General features: G+C 43.5%; 1 protein-coding gene across 1 annotated transcript; it reads right to left on the bottom strand.

Annotated features, from left to right (window-relative positions):
- Positions 1–1,166: 1,166 nt before the first annotated feature.
- On the bottom strand, positions 1,167–20,272 carry LOC147240958 (oxysterol-binding protein-related protein 3-like). The gene is made up of 22 exons (XM_086193267.1): positions 20,136–20,272; positions 12,311–12,493; positions 11,291–11,407; positions 10,568–10,621; positions 10,370–10,483; positions 10,106–10,258; positions 9,923–10,013; positions 9,667–9,770; positions 9,491–9,580; positions 9,240–9,399; positions 9,007–9,131; positions 8,794–8,925; positions 8,414–8,507; positions 6,773–7,008; positions 6,525–6,662; positions 5,887–5,950; positions 5,268–5,346; positions 4,938–5,082; positions 4,238–4,382; positions 4,008–4,134; positions 2,537–2,659; positions 1,167–2,181 (listed from the first exon to the last, which is right to left on the bottom strand). Exons 2-22 carry the CDS (start codon positions 12,371–12,373, stop codon positions 2,085–2,087), a joined length of 2,451 nt encoding a protein of 816 aa, XP_086049393.1. The 5' UTR covers positions 12,374–12,493; positions 20,136–20,272; the 3' UTR covers positions 1,167–2,084.
- Positions 20,273–20,499: the final 227 nt, after the last annotated feature.

Below are 20,499 nucleotides of genomic sequence, written 5' to 3'. Positions count from 1 at the left end.
AGAGAGAGAGAGAGAGAGAGAGAGAGAGAGAGAGCTTCGTAGCCTAAAAATGCCTCCCCTACCCTCCATCAGGATGAGGGTGAGTAGATGATGACCTAATTTTCATTTTTTACTCAACTATCCTTTTAATACGGGGCTCAGGGTTTTCAAGTATTGACCTTGCAGGGAAATTCTTTAAAAAAACCACACACACACACACACACACACACACACACACACAACCCACCAAAGAGTGTCAGGAAACTGCAGTCTCGTACTGGTGTCCAGAGATAATTCAGATTTATGGTATATTTTTGTTACGACTGGATGACACGGGCGAGAGAGCGAGGGTGTTGTAGTTCGTGTCATGCTTGCCAGAGGTGATAAGTAGTTTGTAGTATTTTTGTAAAGGCTGTCAGGGAGTGATTACTCAGACAGAGAGATAATGGTCCTCTGTTTCCCTGAGGTGTAGAGGGACCCTGATGCCCCCCACCCATGTAGGCCCCTGAGAGCTTTCTGGCCACTGTATTCGGTGTATATATGTATACTAAGTAAAAGTAGCAATACTCAATTTCAAGAACAAGGTCCCTTCTTATAGATGGGATTATATCGCTGATGTATGATGCATGTATGTATGTTTGTATGAGATATTTAACTGCATATATTATATTATATATAAATGTAGTTGCTGAATTTTTGTTAAGTGTAGAGTAAAAAAATAGGAAAAGGCCCACTCAAGTAATCCAAAATCATTCATAAATGCATTCACTGATGCATAATTTTCTACAATTCTACAGTTTCATTTAGCAGACGCTTTTGTCCAAAGCGACGTACAGCACAAGCAAGAATTTAGACTTAATTAAGGAGAAGTCCATAGGAAGCGCAAAAGTGCTTCAGTTGTGATTTGGTCACAGGTACTGCCATCTAGTGGCAGAAAAAGTGTTGCCCCCCCACCTTTTTTTTTTTTTTTTTTAAATTTTTATATAACAGACATACAACATCACACAACACAGTTAGTGCTGCATAATCACTAAGTGCTGTGTCTTGGACCCTCTGACTTATTCTACCCCAAAGAGGAGAAGAGTCAGGTTCAGTGCCTCGGTGCTCTCTGAACAATTGAGTCTTCAATTGTCTCTTAAAAGTAGAGAGGGACTCAGCAATTTTAAAAATGTATCCACATTTGTAAATAACAGACAAAACTACGGCTGGTCCAACCAAGATGCTGAACTCAGTCTTCCTGAGCCAGAATACACAGAGGAAGAGCAACAGGTTCTGGAAGCTGAGTGAGCCAGATGGAGCTATGCTAACACTTCCCATCCACTACCATTCATTGTGCTGCGCTAACTAGCAACAAATTCACATGCGGGACGACAGTAAGAGTATTTTTGGAAAAGCAAGTGTCTTCGTTTGACTGGTATTCAAACATACAACACACGCGACCAGGAGAGGCGTGCTCAGACTGGTTTATCCCTCACAAACACAAACAGCCATACACTGTGTCTGTACATTCAGTTAACAGTTTATTATCTTTTTTTGAACATGAAGTATTATTGCTGTTTACCTCGATGATGAGGTGAGTCCTATGACAGACTAAAACAAGGCAGCGAGCGTACTAAAAGGCCGATGTCACTGAGCTTCTGATCACCCTCGGGTTTAACAATCCTGGAGGAGTCATCATGTTGACTAGATGGACACACACACACACACACACACACACACACACACATGTGCAAGTAGATCCTTTTCTTTCCACGTGCGCACATCGCGCACGCATTTTCCCAACAAAGAGGCTTCTTTTTTTTTGAAGAGTTTTTGCATAACTGCTACAGCAGTTGGGTGCAGCACGGCAATGAAAGGCACTTTGGTAAATGCTGAGACGCAACATTAACATCATCATTTACACTCACACTGTCAATGACAAGACAAAAAAAAAAAAAAAAAAGGAGTACCCCAAAGGATTAACAACAAAAATCTATTCCAGCAGAAGTCCCGTCATAAATGGGGAAGGTCATATCAGGCTTGGGTCACCATGACTGGTCTAAGATCAGTTTCTACTTCCCTCTCCTCAACAGGTCATAGAGAGGCGTTTCAGTCCCATTCAGGCTTCACCACAATACAGGCAAGTCGACTTTAGCGAAGCCAGGGTCTCTCCGCTGCTCCCAGTACACGTTGCTGCTCACCCAAGTGTCATCCTTGGACTTCCTGATAGAACAAAGGGACAAGTTTTAGGGTCATTGTCATGGTACTGTCAACAATAAAAGTTTCTTGACCTATTTATGATATAATGTTTGTTTCTTGTTTTGGTTTTATTCAATAAAATGGTCTGGTTCATGCAATCTTTTTTCTGTTTTTCAGAGGCGTAAAAATAGTTAATATTTCCAGACAGAGAAAACGTTAACAGTGGCTTGTTTGTCATGAAGGGCCAGAGATCGGCTCATCACAAGGCTGCAGCGGCTCCACAGACCTTCACATTACTGAAGATCTCATGATTATTTGATGGAACACATGCAAACAATGCGTCTGATTGTAGACAAAGACACAAACATGAGCTGCTTACTTGAAAAAGCGTGGCTGGTGTGTCATGTTGTTGTCCTCCAGCACTCTCCTCCTCTCCCTCTGGAGCTGTTCTATCCTCTGTTTCTGCTCCTCAGCTCCGTCTGTGTTCCCCTCCTCCAGCAGCCTGCACGAAAACACCACAGACAGGTTGTTTGAGGGGGGGGCGGGGATTCTGGCTCTTGACAGAGCGCCACCAGCATCCATCGCACCTTCTCCAACAAAGAGAGACTGCTTCCCCGTTGGCTGATCGCAGCAGTGGGACAGTGATGAGGCTCCTGGACACGTAACAGTTACTGATAGTTGACCATGGCCAGCTTTTTTTTTTGGGGGGGGGGGGGGGGGGGGGGCATGTTTGACGTTTTCATTCAATTAACAGCTAATTTGCCAGGGTGGTTTTTGGACATATTGCTAAGCAGACATCCAACTCGACACAGATTATGTTCACCAGTGGGATCAGTGATTGCTCTCAGATTGATTAGTGCTGAAAAAAATCTGGACAGACGCTCAGCCAGAACTATCAGTCTACAGCAATACCATATCACTTGTTGTCTTATTATCATGAAAGGGTAAAGACTGGAGGGAATGTTGACGAGGTTATATCCCCCCCCCCCCCATCAGTACCATAATGTCTCATTTAACAGATGGCTAATGCCCCCTGCTGTTTGTGCAAGGAACTGCATTTCCATGCAGATGAATGGAAACCAGAGTGGCCTGTGATTAGCCATGGATGGGAGGCTCATTTTGAGTGTCTTGCCATCCAGCTGCCTGGAATATGCACATGGAGCAGCACAGAGACTGAAATGGAACCAGTAATGCATTGTAGCCTGTTAGCTTTTGCTAGCACACTGTATACAAGCCCTCTGAAATCCATCACAAATGTAAAAATGAATGAAAATGAATTCTATGGTTTATTTGCACATTCAGAGAAAGGGGAAAATGCCACATTACTCAGGTTCGATCCTTGGGCTTACCAATAACATTTAAAAACAAAATCATCTCAACCACTTTCTTATTGATTCTATTTTTTCCTTCTTTCTTGTTTCTGTGGTGCTCTCACAAACACACTGACAAGGAGACAGACGCTCTACAGTGTTTGGAAACAGCCACCCAAACACATGGCCACTGATATCCTTGGAACTTCCGATGGTTTCGACCTTCCCGAGGCTACAGCCGTTGTTACACTCACGATCCCGAACTTTTCACTCCATGTGTGTTTGATCAGACTTGTAAAAGCTGAGGATGTTGATCTGCTTCTTTTTTTAATTTAAGTAATGCACGTGAGTTGAGTTTGCAGTTTGTTTTTTCCATGTCTGTCTGGAAGCCAGTGCCTCACTGGAAAAGGTGTTTTCCCTTATTTATTTCTGGCAGGCAGAACCGCTAGTCATTCTCCACCTCATTTTTGTGTATTCCATGCAGTCTATAGGGCCAGAATATATGACAAGTAACACTGGTAAGGACAGAAACATGGTTACCTCTGGTCCGGCCTGAAGCGTGTGTCTGTAGGGGGCAGCAGAGGTCTTAAAGCAGAATCCAGCTCATTTAACTCCACTGCAAACTGGGTGAAACCGTAGTACTGCTCTTGGTCCACTGGCATGGCGTCTACACACACACACACACAAACACACACACACACACACACACGTCACGTCAGGCTCAGTTCTGTACTTTTTTTTTTGCAAACATTGAGAGACCAGTCACTCACTTGCTCTCCAGATGCACGTGGCAGACGGTGGGGCTCCTTGAAAAATTGACTCGTGCCATTTTCCAAAAATGGTGTGTACAACTTTCCCATTGGAATCTGTGACCACGCCTTCTATCTCGTTCACTGTAGAGCTCCATGATTTAGCCTGAACAGGAAGAGACCAATCAAGAACACAACACAGTATTAGTCATCATAACGTTATTCTTAACCCAGCCGTGTAGGAATACCATACAAGTAGTTCAACGAGTTAGAAAGAATTTGATTCATGCTTCGCTGTTCTTTGTTTTCAATTTTTGCTACGTTCCCCTTTTGTCCAGCAGATGCTGCTGTGTGCCAAGGTAGAGAGAGAGAGAGAGAGAGAGAGAGAGAGAGACAGAGACAGAGACAGAGACAGACAGATGTCTGACTGAAGAGGAGCGAACAATTCAAAGGTCTGCTTAACAGATGACAAACCCAGTACAGTTGCAACGACACCAAGATGCCGACAGGCTCATATGAATAAATGCAAGCAATGAGCACACACCAACTACAGTTCACTACAACTTGTTCCCTCAGCAACACAACAATAGAAACCACAGGAATCATCTCCCTCCGGGAACAATGTTGGGTTTTTTCCGTCTCTCAAAATCAAGTGCAGGAGAGAAATCTGCTCATTCACAGACATTCGTTCTAAAGATACGACAATAGTTGTGTTTCCTACCTTAACAAATGTGACTTTACACTGGCAAGAGTCATCGCTGATATTCTTGATGGCCATCTCTCCGTAGTGTTCGATCCAGCGCTGACCACTAAGGATGTTATGGATGCAGGATGTCACTTTGTTCCATTCGTAGTGGTCCCCAAACCTGGCACACACACACACACATGCATACACACTCCATGTTAAACATGCACTAAGGTTTGACAACTGTACTTGTTAGCCTCTCGGGAGCATGATGATAGATGTTAGAAATAGCAGTGTGGATGTAGAAAAAAAAAGCATGGGCAAATTGAAACCAACACACAAAAAAAGCCAGAGCAAAGAACCTACGCAGGTAGTGTGACATGGGTGGTTCCCATGGGAACGATTTCCATAGATTTGCCCCAGAATTTATTTTTCCACCGAACATCTAAAAGAGAGCAGATGACAAAAAAATGCGGTTGAGGCCATGAACGCTGCTCATTTGGACGTTCAAAGTTCTTCTCCCTGAGTTTTTCTAGAACACGTTTTATTCTTGAGCACATACAGAAACGTAGACAATAAAACTGCAGCGTCTTTTGCTAACGGCTGTTCGTTTGTATCCTGTTGTTTATATATTACTTATTTTTGTACATTTGCACATACCTCATATTTATCTTCACATACTATTTATGGTAAATTCTCCTTGTTCTTGCTGCTGTAACAATGTCAATTTCCCCACTGTGGGACGATTAAAGGTTGATCTTATCTTATCTTATCTTGTGTCATGTTTAGCAAATGCTGTCACATTCGTGGAATCAACACAGTAGTAAGTTAATGCATGGACATATCTACTGAATTGTCACGCTATAGAATGCTGCACATAACACACATTTTCACTTTAAGTATTGGAAAAGGGAAAAGGTGTGGCTGCTGAGGTACAACACAACCCAGACATGCAGACAGGACCTGGCATGTTGATTCTGCTCACCTTGCCAAAAACTGAAGTTCCTTGAATCAGCGTGACATGCAGACACGGGTGGGTGATGACTGACCTGAGAAATACAGATTCAAGATAAAATAAAGTCGTACAAGTGTTGCCACACTAGATGTTGTTGCCCAGATGGAGCCATTATCAATCAACCAAAATAAAAACGATGGTAAATATACAAATTTTGCAACCTGTGAGGTGCATTTATGCTGTACACAATACCTCTGACGTGAGGTGGCACAATTCATTTAACAATTTGTTTAAAAAAAAAAACCAACTAACTAATGTAGCACCTTTGCCGCTGTGTTAATTTCATTACAAAGATTCTGTCTGATACTCTAAATTGACCATAGGTAGTGTGAATGGTTGTCTGTCTCTATGTGTTGGCCCTGCGATGGACTGGTGACCTGTCCAGGGTGAACCCCACCTCTTGCCTGAAGGCTGCTGGGATAGGATCCACCCCCCCGTGACCCTTAACAGGATAAGCGGTAGAAAATGGATGGATTCTGTCTGACTTATCATTTCAATTATTTTAGAAACTACATTCAGTAATCAGAGCAGGGGCTTAAAGTGAAATGACTGAATGACCATCAATACACTTGATGAATCTCAGGTGTGTAGAAAACTGTGTCCTTTACCTGCTCAGCAATAAACCTGAAGCCCTTGTCAGGTCTGTCACACTCGTACGTCTCTCCCAATACTGGGTTGAAGGGTTTGCTCCCAGCTCGGTAGTAGGTGGATGTATATGCAGTGACTGCAAACGCAGCAACGTACACCTGTTGAGTTGATAAGCAGAGAGGATGAGTGAATACAAACAGCAGGTGTGATACTTATATATTACATGCAAACTACGACCATCATATATGGCGCTCATGTGTGCTCTCACCATGCGCTGGTAGGGGTCAGGCGTCTGATTGGCAGCGTCAAGTAACTCGCTGTACTCCAGCTCCTCACACAGTCTCTGCAGGGTGTTGAGGGGCTCGTTCAGCTGCACCGGCATGGCCACCTTGGACAGGTCCTTACCGATGTTGTTCCTCAGGATGTTCCATAAACTCACACTGCTGGTAGGACTAGGAGAGGGCAGTGTGGAGCGTCGACGCACCAGTGGCAGCATGCTGCTAACTGCAGGGGAGAAATGTAGCAAGTAGTTAGAACAGGAGAACATAGTTGCTTCAAATAAAACTTGTTCCACTCGATTAGATCTACTCGACACAAGAAAAACTTATTTTTGTCAAAACTTTCTGCAGCTCATCAAATCAAAACTCCATCTATCCATCCATTTTCTTTCGCTTATTCCTGTTAAGGGTGACGGGGCCTGGAGCCTATCCCAGCGGCTACGGGTGAGAGGCGGGGTTCACCCTGGACAGGTCGCCAGTCCATTGCAGGGCCAACACATAGAGACAGACAACCATTCACACTCACACCTACGGTCAATTTAGAGTATCAATCAGCCTCGTCCTCTCTTGATGTCTTTGGACTGTGGGAGGAAGCTGGAGTACCAGAGAGAACCCACATAGGAACAGGGAGAACATGGAGACTCACACAGAAAGATCACGTTCCCGAGCCAGGGTTCGAACCCTGAACCCTCTTGCTATGAGGCGACAGTGCTGACCACTGCACCACCGTGCCACTCAAATCAAAACTGTTCAGAAAACAAGAATTTAAAAAGCTTCTAACTAATTTTCTCCATTGAAGAGAGAAAGTTCACAGCAGAGTTACTTAAGGTACAGTTTCTGTGTGTCTCAAGTGTTGCTGCTTGCAGTAAATCTCTTGTCACATCACTTTCATCATTTTAACTGTTTTTATTGTTTTCGAAGTTTGTGCCATGTGTTCATTTAGGGCTGAAATAAAACGAGATGAGAACTTAATTATCCCCAGCTCTTCCTGTGCTGTAGTACGCTCGCTTATAATAGGAAGTCATTAGACATGACCCTTCACATTAAGGTAGCAGCCTCGTGAGAACAGAGTGTTTGGGGAATATCTTTTTCTTTCTTATTCATCAAATCACAGTTTTTGCACGTTCCCAATATTTATGTAAATTCCCGCAATTTCATCGCGTGAAAATGCATAAACATCCTGCGTAGTCCATCACATTTTTGAAGAATACGTGCTGCATAATCATGGATTTTTACCCGCAACGATCACAAAAAAAACTCATTTTTCTGGAAGGACTGGAATCTATATCATCTGTAAAATCTTTGTTTTTCCACTCCTCCACTTGACATACAGTATGTCTGTGGTAGTAACTTAAAGACACACACCATCTGTAGCCTTGAATCACCACAGCCTGCTGGCAGATGCTGTTTGATGAAACATTAACTGCATTTATAAACACCTCTAGAAATTGCCATCAGTCATGTTGTACTCCGAGCGAGCGAGTAATGTCTCTGATAGGATATATCATCGTTTATTTGATCTGACACACACACACGCACGCGCGCGCGCACGCACCATCACGATATACTTGTACCATCTCTGTCATACACACAAACACAAAGACGCACAGCTTGTTAAGTGTGTCATGTACCCGAGTTGTGTCTCTCACTGCCTCCCTCATTGCTGCAGGTATCCATGGAGACGCTGTCGCTGACATCACTGATGTACGAGTCATCGTCGGACACCTGGAGACAAACAATCGATGGTGAAAGGTCGGCGAGTGACCAGATTGCAGAGACACAATCAGGACAGGACAAGCAGCAGATACTGGTTCTGTTACAAGTGCTGTTGATTATAGACCCAAAGATGACTTTCCTCCATAATGTACCATTTTATTGAAGGGACACTGTTTTATAGTATAGGGATAGCGAACCTCATTTTAGTGACAACGTGATGAGTTGATTGATTGGGTAATTTAACAATTCATTCGGTTTCAAATATAAGAAGAGGAAAAAGGATGATCAAGTAGACCTCATTCTCGGAGGACGAAGAGGAGAGGAGATATTCCTGAGCGTCAAAGAACTCGGACATGGACTCTGGGATTGATGCTTTGCTCTCATTCGACGCCTGGTGGACCAAAGCGTGGGAGCCGCTTGGACAGTCCTGATTGGATGATAGGAAATCAGTTGAGAGAAATTAGACATGTGGTGATGGTTTTAAGGTGCAATCATGCATTTCACTCACTGAGACAAAGGTGGTCTTCAAACCCATGACCTGCGCTGCCTGGGGGGCCTGCATGTCGATGGTGTGCCTCAGTCTTTCTCTCTCTGTTAACAGAGAACTGAAGGCTGATCTCAGCGTGGTGTGGACTGCATAGAAGCAATCAGCAGAGACAGAGAACAGTTATGTAGTTGTCATAGAAACAATAAAACTATATAGAAGCCTGAAAACAAAGCATCAAACGGCAGCACACTCACTGTTGCTGGCCAGCCTGTAGAAGTCCTCCTGAAGACGAGACGCGTCTGTAGGAGAGTCCGGAGATTCAGGACACACCTCCTGGGTGTTGGCCTCAGTAGTGGAGAGATTAGGGTTGGAGGCATGGAGGCGAGGGGTGTTAGAAGAGATACAGCTTGGGACCTTGAGGAGAAAAAGATAGAAAGTGGAGGAAGGTGAGGATGAAAACTAGTGTGCTATGAGTGAATTCCCTTGTAATGGTCAGCAGCAGTACCTGTAGCGTAGCTTTGGTTTCTTTGCCATTGTTTTTGGATCGCCATCTCCTTGGTCTCTTCTCTTTCTTGGGGATTTCAGAAGTAGATGCCTGTGGAACCACAGGGAGCAGGTATATTTAGGGAGCAGAAAACCAAAGTATTAACCTCCACACCAAAATAAAGTGCATGAGCTCACCTGAAGTGCACTGATGGCCGGGGCTGAATACGTGCGATGCAGGACCTCCATACTCTTCAGCAGCAGGTTGAGTTCCAGCAGGTATGATTCACATTCCTCCAAATCTGAGGGAAAGAGGGAGAATATTATCAGATGAAGAGCTGGAAAGCGCAGTGATAGAAGACAGAATGTGTGATATAATCTGAAGCAGAGGACAGGAGGAGGTGATTAGTGAGGAGAGGAAGCAGATACAGAAATAATTGGGAGGGAAACTAACCTTTGCAGCACTTGTCCATGTCCTCTGAGGCGTGGAGCCAGGAGCTGACCTTCGCCTGATGGACTGACGCCTGTTTGGTAAGGGTAGCCCTCTGCTCGAGACACAGGCGAGAGTCACACAACCTCAGCCGTACTGAACTACTTTTACAGGACCTTTCAAAGTGAAAGCACCTGAGACACTTACTTTTCTGAGAGAGTCATTAAGGGTCGGGGAGGACGAGACGTGAGGGTGGAAGAGGTGCCTCTCGTGGGGATATGTGGCGATCTCATTCTGCCGAAACACACGGTGATGACGCAGCTTCGACACCCACTCCTCATACAGCTCTGGCGACTTCACCTGGGGGCCATAAGCCCAAGTTAAGTACAGTAATTCAGGAGAAAAGATGCTGTGATTTTCTTAAACAGAAATGTCAAGGAGGAGACAAATGTCACAACTGTCGATGTTTACCTTGAGGTGATAGATGTTGTCCTCGGTGTCCAGGTCGATGCACATGGCTTTCTTCTTGATTGACATGACAGATAGGCCAACATCAATGCAGCCGTGAACCTTCCCCTTCTTCAGCTGTCAGGGAAAAACTGTTAGCCTGCATGTCAGTATGCAACATTAAAAAGTACTGGGGGGGGGGGGGGGGGGTGTGATACATACATCTGGTCCACGCTTTGCATACTTCAGGATGCCTTTCTCTAACACAAAGTATCTCTAAGTGAGAAAAAAAAAACAAGCTGGATCAACATTCATTCACAGGAAATGGAATGTGCGCGTGTTTCCTTAAATCATGAGTTTACTGCACTCAAGTTACACAAATAGTTCATGACACCGATGAACACAGTTTGCTGACATTGTTCCATTCTGCAGCAATAAAAATCACTTCACCTTGAAAACACAGTAAAATTTAGCAACAGCAGCAGTGAAATGTGGTTACGGTATATATAACGACCATGTAAACACAGAACTGCATTGCCAATTTCCCCACTGAGGGACGAATAAAGGTTTATCTTATCTTAACCACAGCTTACAAACTCTTCTTCGGCACTTAACAATCCAAACGATAACTCTGATTATGCACTTTTCGAGATACCATGTAATCTTATTTATTAATGCAGCACAGTATAAATCATATATATAAAAGGCTGATGCTTGCAAATACTTTTTTTTTTTTTATATAAAGCAGTACAGCTCAGAATTTATACATAAAAAAAAAAGCTTTGCTAGACGCAGAGCCGTCTGTTTCATTAGCAAACTCCTGTATGACATCCCTTATATCAAGAGCCAAGCAGTAAAGTAGGTTTATGGTTGAATGGATGGCAGCAGCAGTGTTCTATAATAGGAAGAAGTTATGATGGCGGTCCTGTCTGGTGAGGTTCTCACCTTATGCCATCCCTTCATGGGCCACTTCCTCCTCTTAAGCATGAAACCCTCCTGCCTCTCAGGCTCCTGCATGCTGGCAGGAACCCCCCTGAGCCCCTCCACAATCTCCCAGCTGTCCTGGAAGGAGACACAAGAACAATGCTAGTTGAGCTAAAATAATTTTTTTGAGATCACACTGGCAGTGGCGGGTCGAACGCGCCTAAGAAATAAACTGATTTTCTGACTATCTACCATCATCTATGAACAAATGTCGGTGCCTTTTGCCAGTGGAAAACTAGACACCGGCGTGTCACATTATCTGGAGGCAATCAGAATGATGAAGTTGATGTGGAAAGTGATTGGCTGTTCACAGGTGAGTTTCACAGTTGTCTTCCAGACCTCCATCTGAAAGAAGACTACAGCTTCCAACTCTAATTTTGAAGCAATTTACTTAGAATCAGTGGATCAAAATCACCATGTCAGGATGCCAGGTTGTGCAAAGCTTTGTGACGACAAGCCAACTTGAAAATGCTTCCTCTCAGAAAGGAGTTCTATATTTGGTCAGCTACAATATGTTGACCATGGCATCACTTGTGGTTGCATTACACGACATAAATTATTCCACCTTAATTCAAATGTGACGTTCATGTGAAGAAAAAACTGTGATATGATTTGCAATATTAGTCTGAATGTCACTGTCCATCCATCAAATTGCTGTGATTTTTGTGGGGGTGGTGTGTTAAACATCCATGTTGTCTTACGCCTGTAGAGCATGTAAGCAGGACATCTCTGCAGCAACATATAATTTAAAACGCTACTTTGACAGATAATGAGCCTTTCACAAATATTGCTCCTTCCTAGGATTTGGTAATGGCAGCAGGCCATTGATTAAATATCAGTTATGAGAACATCCCGAGCAGGTAGTGCCAGAGAAGGACCACGACTGAAATGCTAACAGTAGCTTCAAGCACTTTTTGTTCACTACACATAAACTCAGAGACAAAAAAGGCCTAAGGCCTACACACACACACAAACACACACCTGGTTACTGTCGTGCTTTGAGGAGCTGCTGCTGTCGCTGTGAGTAGGTGATGGTGATGTCATCTTTGTGCACCTTGACTGCCGTCTACCCGCCGTCGTCCCGTTTCTGTAGCGACAGAGATCACAGAGGAGCCGCTACGAGCATCACTCTGACCTTTGAAGGCCACGCCACAACAGTCAACACTGCAGAGAAAGGTTGAGAGAAACTGATATCAGAGCTGCGCAAAGGTTGCACTGGTTTTAAAAACAGCATCAGTACACGGGACAAAAGATAAAAACAGAGCTGAGTCAATTACTCATGGTGTGTCTGAACAACCTTATCTAGGATATGAAATCCCCCAGAGACCAAAGTGCTTTTGTTTTAAGGAAGCTGGACATGAATTCCCAAAACACAACACAAGAGCCTTTATCAGGAACTCTCACGCACACACAGTTCAGCTGTGTGAGTTCAGGTGTCTGCGCTGGGAACACTGCAGATAAATTACACCTTTGATTAGTCGGTGTTCATGACCATGACTGCAATGTTACAGCAGGTCCAACTTGTAAACCATCATGTGACCACTACAATATGAACAGTGACTTATTTCATGGGGAATGCTGTGACGAAAGAGGCTAACCTTGTTTCTGTGTGCTTCCTGTAGATGAGGCTAAACGACCACAGTCGGCCATTAATGGAATCCCGAGGCATTACAAGAAGACATGGGGACCCCGTTAGCTGTCCCCTCTCATACTTACAATTGTAACTTTAACAACTGTGACCTAGGTGCAGCAGTTACTCATTTTTTTCCCCTCCTTTGACAGAAATGCATCTGTCAATATATTTCTTCTCTTGCTGTGCTTCCACTTCAACACTTTTTTTAAAGTCATGAAGAAAAACCAAAGCTTTTAGCAACGGCAGATTTCAAACGTGAATAGTGTGTACCAGGATACACAATGTGTGTATTATTAATATCATGAGTAAAACATCAACGTGAGCTTCTGAATACAGCAAAGATTTACTGACTCTATTAATTACTGTTGTTACAGCTTTTTTTTTTTTAAACCCGCTGTATTAATCATTGATGAATAGGCAATTCAAAGCAAAAAAGTGAATTACCTTGTTTTGCTTGACACGTTGTATGGTTGTTTGAAATGAGGAGAGAACAGCCCTGTCTCACTGTGATGTAACCTACATTCCTCACCTTGCTGCTCATGCCCCGACCTGGTGCAGGTTTAGTTGCACCTCCCTGAGTGTCTTGTAACCACTCCCTTTGTGTGTCCGATTCTGTTTGACAGAGACAGAGTGTGTGAAATGTGAGCTAAACCTGGGTGTTTCAATCAGGATGTTCCCCGTCCATGTGGGCTGGCCGCATCCATGTCTGCTGGCCATTTTGCACACTTGCAAAACAATGCAAAGCGTGTGAACGTTATCTGTGCTTGCTAATTGGATTTTCTACAAATGCTCCGATGATTCAAAGGAAAGTGTGTATGAGTGTATTGTGTAGTTCCCGAAAGCCTCTCTCAAAGTCAGAAGCATACCCAGGACATGAGTCATCAACAGGAAAGAATGTGCTCCGTGCCTCGGTACCCCCGACACACCATAACACACAGCTAGCTACCGTCAACACTGGTCTAAAAGCAGGCTGGAGCACACAGGGCGGCCCACTTACTTTAGCACACACTGAAAGGGCAGATAACATATTAAGAGTAGGCTTCACATGATAAACTTGGGGGCGCTGAAACTAGCTCATCAAGCTGTTGTGTTCACTCTTGTCAGGCTATGGCATGCCTGCCGTCTGCAGCTCCATTACAGGCTTACTGGATGTAAGTCAAGGCTGCACTTATGAAGTCACCATTCCTACATGGATACAGTTGTGTATTTTCATCTGTGTACAGCATAGGCTACACAACATTGCTGCATCCAGTTCTAGAACATGTGGTCTTAGCCTAAATGGTAAATTTCTAGCTTGAACAGAATTGTTATATGTACACACACACGCACACACAGTCAGTCAGTGGTCAGCAGCACCTAGCAGCGGTTTATACAACACACTCCACCCTGTCTTTCTTTCCTTGTTCTTTCCCTCCCTCTTTTGCATGAGTCAGCAGCAAAGTTTGCAAGAAAACACTTCCTTAGAGCACAACCTCAAAAACTACCTTTGTTTGTCACTCGATGGTTACATTTCCTCAAAAGCCTGTACTGAAGTTGTGCATCAGCACAACAGCTGCTCAGGACTATCTGTTACAGCTACGATGGGAGGTGTGGGTCCCCAAACATCCCAGCCAGTGCCCTACTTACCTCAGCTGAATGATTACTGTAGTGTTGTGTACCACTGAGGGAGGGAGGCTTCTGCACTCACTGTACTGCTAAGTGCTGGATTTCACCTTCAGTCTTACATAAGGCCTGTCAATCATTAATGAAACAACGACTTGTAAATGATCTGTTAGGATGGAAAGGGGTCATTTTAGTAGCAAGAGCTGCTGTTACAAAGTTACACGGTCCAAATGAGGGGATAAAGGGTTTAAAGGTGATGGAAAAGTCACTACTATGTGTGTGTGTGTGTGTGTGTGTGTGTGTGTATGAGAGTGTGAGAATGGTGACTGGGCAGCGATCTCTGCATGATGTCTTATTTTGGTGGAGCATATCATATGTTCCTTGAGGTTATATTACATTTGGAAATGTATTATTTTTGGGATTACTGAATATGACAATAATTCCCGGTCGCACTTTTCCTGAATGATTTTATTTCAACTGAATTTGACACTACTCACAAATCTACATTTAAAAGCATGAAGTCTAACTTTTCTGGCAATCCATCCTTCACAAATTTTTATGACTTCCATTATTTTTAGCAGGATCTCTCAAAAACTAATAGACGGATTTTGACGAAATTTGGTGACGAGATTGCAATATTACAAGAGGTGACTGTCATCTGACAGAAAATCCTTAGCGACACATACTTCAGAGCTATTTATGGTTATTTGGGAAGTAAATTTATGAATGGATTAGGATGAGATGATATTCGTATTCTGTATTCGCACACAATTTTTTTGCGTGGTATGTGTTTTCTAGTTTGTTGACATTTTGCTGCATCGTATCTCACGTACTCTATACGAATCATATACTTTCACCTGTGTCTGTCGTCTGTTAGCAGGACCACATAAAAACAGGTATTCCCTCTAAAATTTTAACTAAACTTGCAGTTCAAAGATCTGCACAGCTGCACACAGCCCTCTTCTTCCGCTCACCGCATTCCCAGTCTCAACAAGGCGCTGCGTTAGATTAAAGCCTTCCCTTGAACACCAGCTGTGCATGTGAACTTTCAAGTGTTCAGGAATTCAACAAAAACTCAAACAATTAAATCAACTTAAACTCTCTTTTAAGTTGGAACGGTTCCAGGCAACACTGTGTATTTACCGTAATGCCTCACGTGTTGATCACCAGTTTCCATGATGGGATCTTGTGACAATGAGGCTGAAGCCTGAGGAATCGTCAGTCTGGAGTTTCCAGTCTTGGCATGAAAAACACACAGACGTTGATGACTTTATACCCAATCCAAAAGCTTTCTGCGTGTGTGCATTCTTACAACAGCATGACTACCATCAGTCCAAGAGTCCACATAGTTGTATTTTCCTCGGACTGCAAAAAAGGTCCTCACAGATGGCCCATCTGTGACTTTACCTCCAATAAATCTCCAGAATCTTCTAGTAAAGCTTCTTTGCAGAATCATCCGGGTAAACCTTGGTATGATCCTCTGATTATCAGCCTGGGAGGAGGCCTAAGCTGCTTTAAATAGACTCACATCCGACAACATTTTCAAGCAAATTTTAGCACAAACTATAGCAACTGATGAGTGGAAACATATGGTCTTAGGCTGTTTGGTGGTAGTTGCACTTAGCTACTGTCAGGTAACACAGTGTGCATGTTTTTCTGGGCACGCAGACAAACTGATGTGATTCAGTGAGTGCTCATCAGAGGTGGAACCAAATATGTAATTCAACATCCGTTCTGTTCCCTCAGAGAGACAAAGAACAAGCTTGAGAGCCAACACACTCTTTCTTGACTGCTGTAGTTTAGAAAAGTCGCATCATAAAAGATGTCTTTCTGTCTCAGTTCCTGTTGAGACAAGTGGCACTTTGTATTTCTGCTCAATGACACGTTGCTATGGACACACACACACACACACACACACACACACACACACACACACACACAATCCAAAGGCAAGAAAAACTTAATTTATGGAAAATCTGAGAGCACATAAAAATGAGGCTATTTATAGAATGTGTGCATTACCATCTGAAACACGCTCTCATGCTCTCACACAAGTCTCACTTCCGACCAGTCAGCTTGGCAGGAAATAGGCCACGCTATCCCGTAACCTTATAAAACCAAGATCACAGCACTGTCAGAGTGGTCCCTTGGTGTATTCGTCGAGGCGGAGTGCTCTGTATTTACCAGCTTTTAAGTGGGTGTTGTGTAAAAGAGAGAGTGACAGAGATAACTCAGTGAGTCACGTCAGCTACGCTGGATGTTTACGGCTATAAATGTTATGTGGAATAAACATTTGCCTCCACTGCGATAAGCGGTTTGAGAGATTACATTGATTTCCTTTGGTAAGGTCTTCTCTTGGCTGGGGAGGATGCCAGTGCAGGGTCACAATCCCTGAACGGCGCCCCCTGGAGCTGGCAGAGAGTCTTACACAAGGGCATTACAACTACACAGATATATTATCAAAAATGTCAGCAAAACTATCAATAGGGATCCATCCATCCTCTCTCTATGCCGCTTATCCTTTAGGGATCACGGGGGGCTGGAGCCTATCCCAGCTGACACTGGGCAAAAGGCGGGGTTCACCCTGGACAGGTCGCTATCCGTCACATGGCCATCGGGAGCAATTAGGGGCTCAGTATCTTGTTCAAGGACACTTGGACATGGTCACCGGGGGAATTGAGGATCGAACCAGCAACCCTTCAGTTTCTAGACGGCCACTCTGGTTTTTTCATTCATACACTGCGATCAATCTAATTTGTCAGCATACGTCCAGTTTGTTAAACAACAAAGAGGAAACAGTGCAGTCTGAAAATAAAGACTTGTCCAACTGTTTTGGGAAAGAAAAAAAGAGGGTTTACTTTTTCACGAATTCACAGTGTTCACGTGTTTTTCAGAATGTGTAAAATGTGAGTAAGATAGGCACTAGTTTTTTTTTCTGAATGGATGATATCACCATTCATAAACATCATCTATCAGCCAAATCAGCTGTGGATCAGTGCATCCCTCATTTAAGGGTTTGGAACCAGCATGGGTTTGACTTTTCTGCCTGGAAAACCATTTAAAGATTTTAATCAATGATCAAAGCAGTTAAAAACACGCAATTTGCATGATGGATGATGCGCTAACACAGAACGGTCCACTTCTTACTTTTGAGAAGCTTAAACGAGAGATTGTTTTGAATTTTACATTACTACTCTTACAAATTCAATTAAATTGCCCCCATTATATTTTTGTTGGTCTACAAGTAGACCAATTTTTGTGTTTGTTTGGTTTTTGGTATTTTCGCTTAAAAAAAAAATATTTCAAGCTCTAATCCAACTTTCAGTCGAACAAAAGACTGTCTACCAGATTACAGAGTTTTCAGAACAGAAAGCGACGGTTTTCATGAATCCAGTCTCACCCTCTATTTAGATGTGTTTAAAACAAACAAAAACGTGAGGGCTTCCATCTTGTTTACACTAGGGACAGTGCTGGATGGGCCCTGTGTGCCTGCAGGCTACGCGCGTGAATGGCAGAATGGCTGCGATGCCATCATCACCATTCATGCAGAATACTAGCCTGTCTGGACTGTCTGGAGCAGCTATCAACAAGCTTTGAAAGTCAACCGAGCACCAAAAAAACCTGAAGAGAAAAGGCAAAGGGTTTGTGATTGTTTCACTCATTAGCAGACCTGAACTTTCTCTACTATGTAATGAAAACGCTCATTTGTATCTGTTTTAATTTGGTTTTAAAATGTCAGAAAAGAGCGATACAGATATCAAACGCTGGTTTAAAGTGACGTGTTCATATCACAGTCTAAATAACGCATCATTTGAACAAGAGAACGGTCAAAAAAACCCTATTCCAATTAAAATACCTGATCAGTTTGTTAGCTAAATGAGTAGATCGATAAGAGCATTCAACATTATCATGTGTTGAAATTTGCTCTCCTCTAAAATGCCGCTTGGAAGTCATCAAGTCATAAATATCAGAGGTGAAAGACAGCACCGTATGATGTCATCACCATACCTGGCACATGATAACAGCAGTGACAGCAGTATCAGAGGTTATGCAATTGTGAATATATTAAAACATCGCAATATCTGTGTAACTCAAGGAGATAAAATAGCCCAAAAAGAGAAAAGCAAGAATTGGCTTTCCCCTCATGTCACTGAGGTGTCAAGAACTTGATAAATGAGATGAAACCATGTGCAAAGAACACATCTACATCTGCAGATATCAAATATATTGCGATGGATATTTTTTTCCAGATCTAACACATATAAATGACAAATACATCCTTACATTCTCCATTTTTCCACGTTCCGTGAGTTCTTAATATACACAGTGAATACAAGAGTGGTGAAGGAATTAGTCCTAAAACCTGGAAAAATACATTAGCGTCACTGAACGTGAGGTTCCCTCCTCTCGCTGTTCATGCTTGTTTTTTTTGTTGTTATTAGATGTGTGAAATAAGGCGATAAATACTGGCACACAGAGGGCTGAGTATCTGCGTGATTCTATCATGATATGTTCCTCTACATTTCCATTTCCAACTCATTTCAGAATGAGTTACACCGTTGTACCCACTTAATAACACACGTCATAACAAAGGTGTTGAGAGTTCACCACAATCTACTGCGATATTCTGCTGTATCCATATTGTTCTTTAGTTCTACAGCATCAAATATGTAAGTATATCACAGGTTTTTGTATTGGCTGACATTACAAGGCATTTTGTTTAAAAAAAAAAGCATAAAAAAGTTTTGCTGCAGTCTGATTAAAAATATATAGATTGTAATAAATAGTGTTTTTTTTAATTATTCCCAAAGTATTAACCTACAAGATGTCGGTCGGGCTCCACTGAAGACGTCCCCGTGATATCATCGAGCACTACTCAAGCAGCAGTGAACGCTCATTGAAGGCTATTTTACTAAACGAGTGCCTCCAACAATGACGCGTTTCAGTTACTGACTAGAAGTCCGCAGAGAACAAGCGTCAAACACTTCCGCTGAAACTTCTGGATGGATGTGTGTTCATCCGTCACCTACACACACATGCCACGACTACATGAACTCCGTAATCTCATCACCGACCTTGATAGTGATAGTGTTGGGGGCCGATAGCTTCATTATCATCATCATCGTCGTCATCATCATCATCATCATCGTCATCCTCACAGCCGCCATTGAGGACTGGCCAACTTAAAGAGCCGGTAATGGTGACAAACTCCTCGGGGTGAAACCACAGGTGTCCCGCTGACATTACCAGCCCCGGTCCCCCCCCCCCCCCTTCCCGGTGCCTGCCGCTAACACAGCTAATTAAACCGGAGAGAGCATCCACAATATCGCATGTGCTCGTCTCCGTAGTCTCGATGCACCCCGTGTTCCACATGGACCGGATCCAGGAGGGTTTCAGCACCGAGGAAGTCCATGAATAATTCTATCGAGAGCCATAGAACCGGTCAGAGACACGACACGAGCGCTGTCAACTCTGCCGCTCAATTCAAACCGAGGCTGAACCAGCATTAACGGCCGTATCGCCCATACAACAACCGGGAAATTACCGGAATTAGAGAAATGAAATACTTACGGTTCCGTGTAGAGGACACGGCATCGTATCCTTTTGGCGGTGTACGGTACCTGCCCGCGGGGTCTTGCTCCTCGCTTCAGTCGCGGAGCTCTTGTCGACAGGGAGGGGTTTGTCTGGTGGGCAGGAGTGAGTGACGCTCATATCAGCCAATCACAAGTGAAGGTTAGAGAAAAGGGCGGGCAAAAAGGGTTGGGCGGGCACGTTTTTAACGGACGATTGGGTGACGTGGACAGACATGCCACAGACAGAATAAACATCAAGGTGAGAGTTTGGCGTCAAACAATCGCGGTGAGCTCCAGTTTTTAAAGGCACGGAATATAGATTAGCTGCACAAAGCTCAATTTGGCCTGTCAGATGTGGACAT

Source organism: Aulostomus chinensis, chromosome 22 (genome assembly GCF_037954235.1).
Source record: "Aulostomus chinensis isolate RoL2024-O1b breed Wild chromosome 22, RoL_Achi_v1.0, whole genome shotgun sequence".
NCBI lineage: Eukaryota > Metazoa > Chordata > Actinopteri > Syngnathiformes > Aulostomidae > Aulostomus > Aulostomus chinensis.
This window is presented reverse-complemented; position numbering and strand designations above follow the sequence as displayed.

What these genes read in the sequence shown, in the direction of transcription:
- LOC147240958 (XM_086193267.1), bottom strand. Translation starts at nt 12,373, where the DNA reads ATGACATCACCATCACCTACTCACAGCGACAGCAGCAGCTCCTCAAAG. An exon ending in CATGGACAAGTGCTGCAAAG is followed by an intron (nt 9,771 to 9,922) that starts GTTAGTTTCCCT and finishes TCTTTCCCTCAG; the next exon opens with ATTTGGAGGAATGTGAATCA. An exon ending in ACCCATGTCACACTACCTGC is followed by an intron (nt 5,083 to 5,267) that starts GTAGGTTCTTTG and finishes TGTGTGTGCCAG; the next exon opens with GTTTGGGGACCACTACGAAT.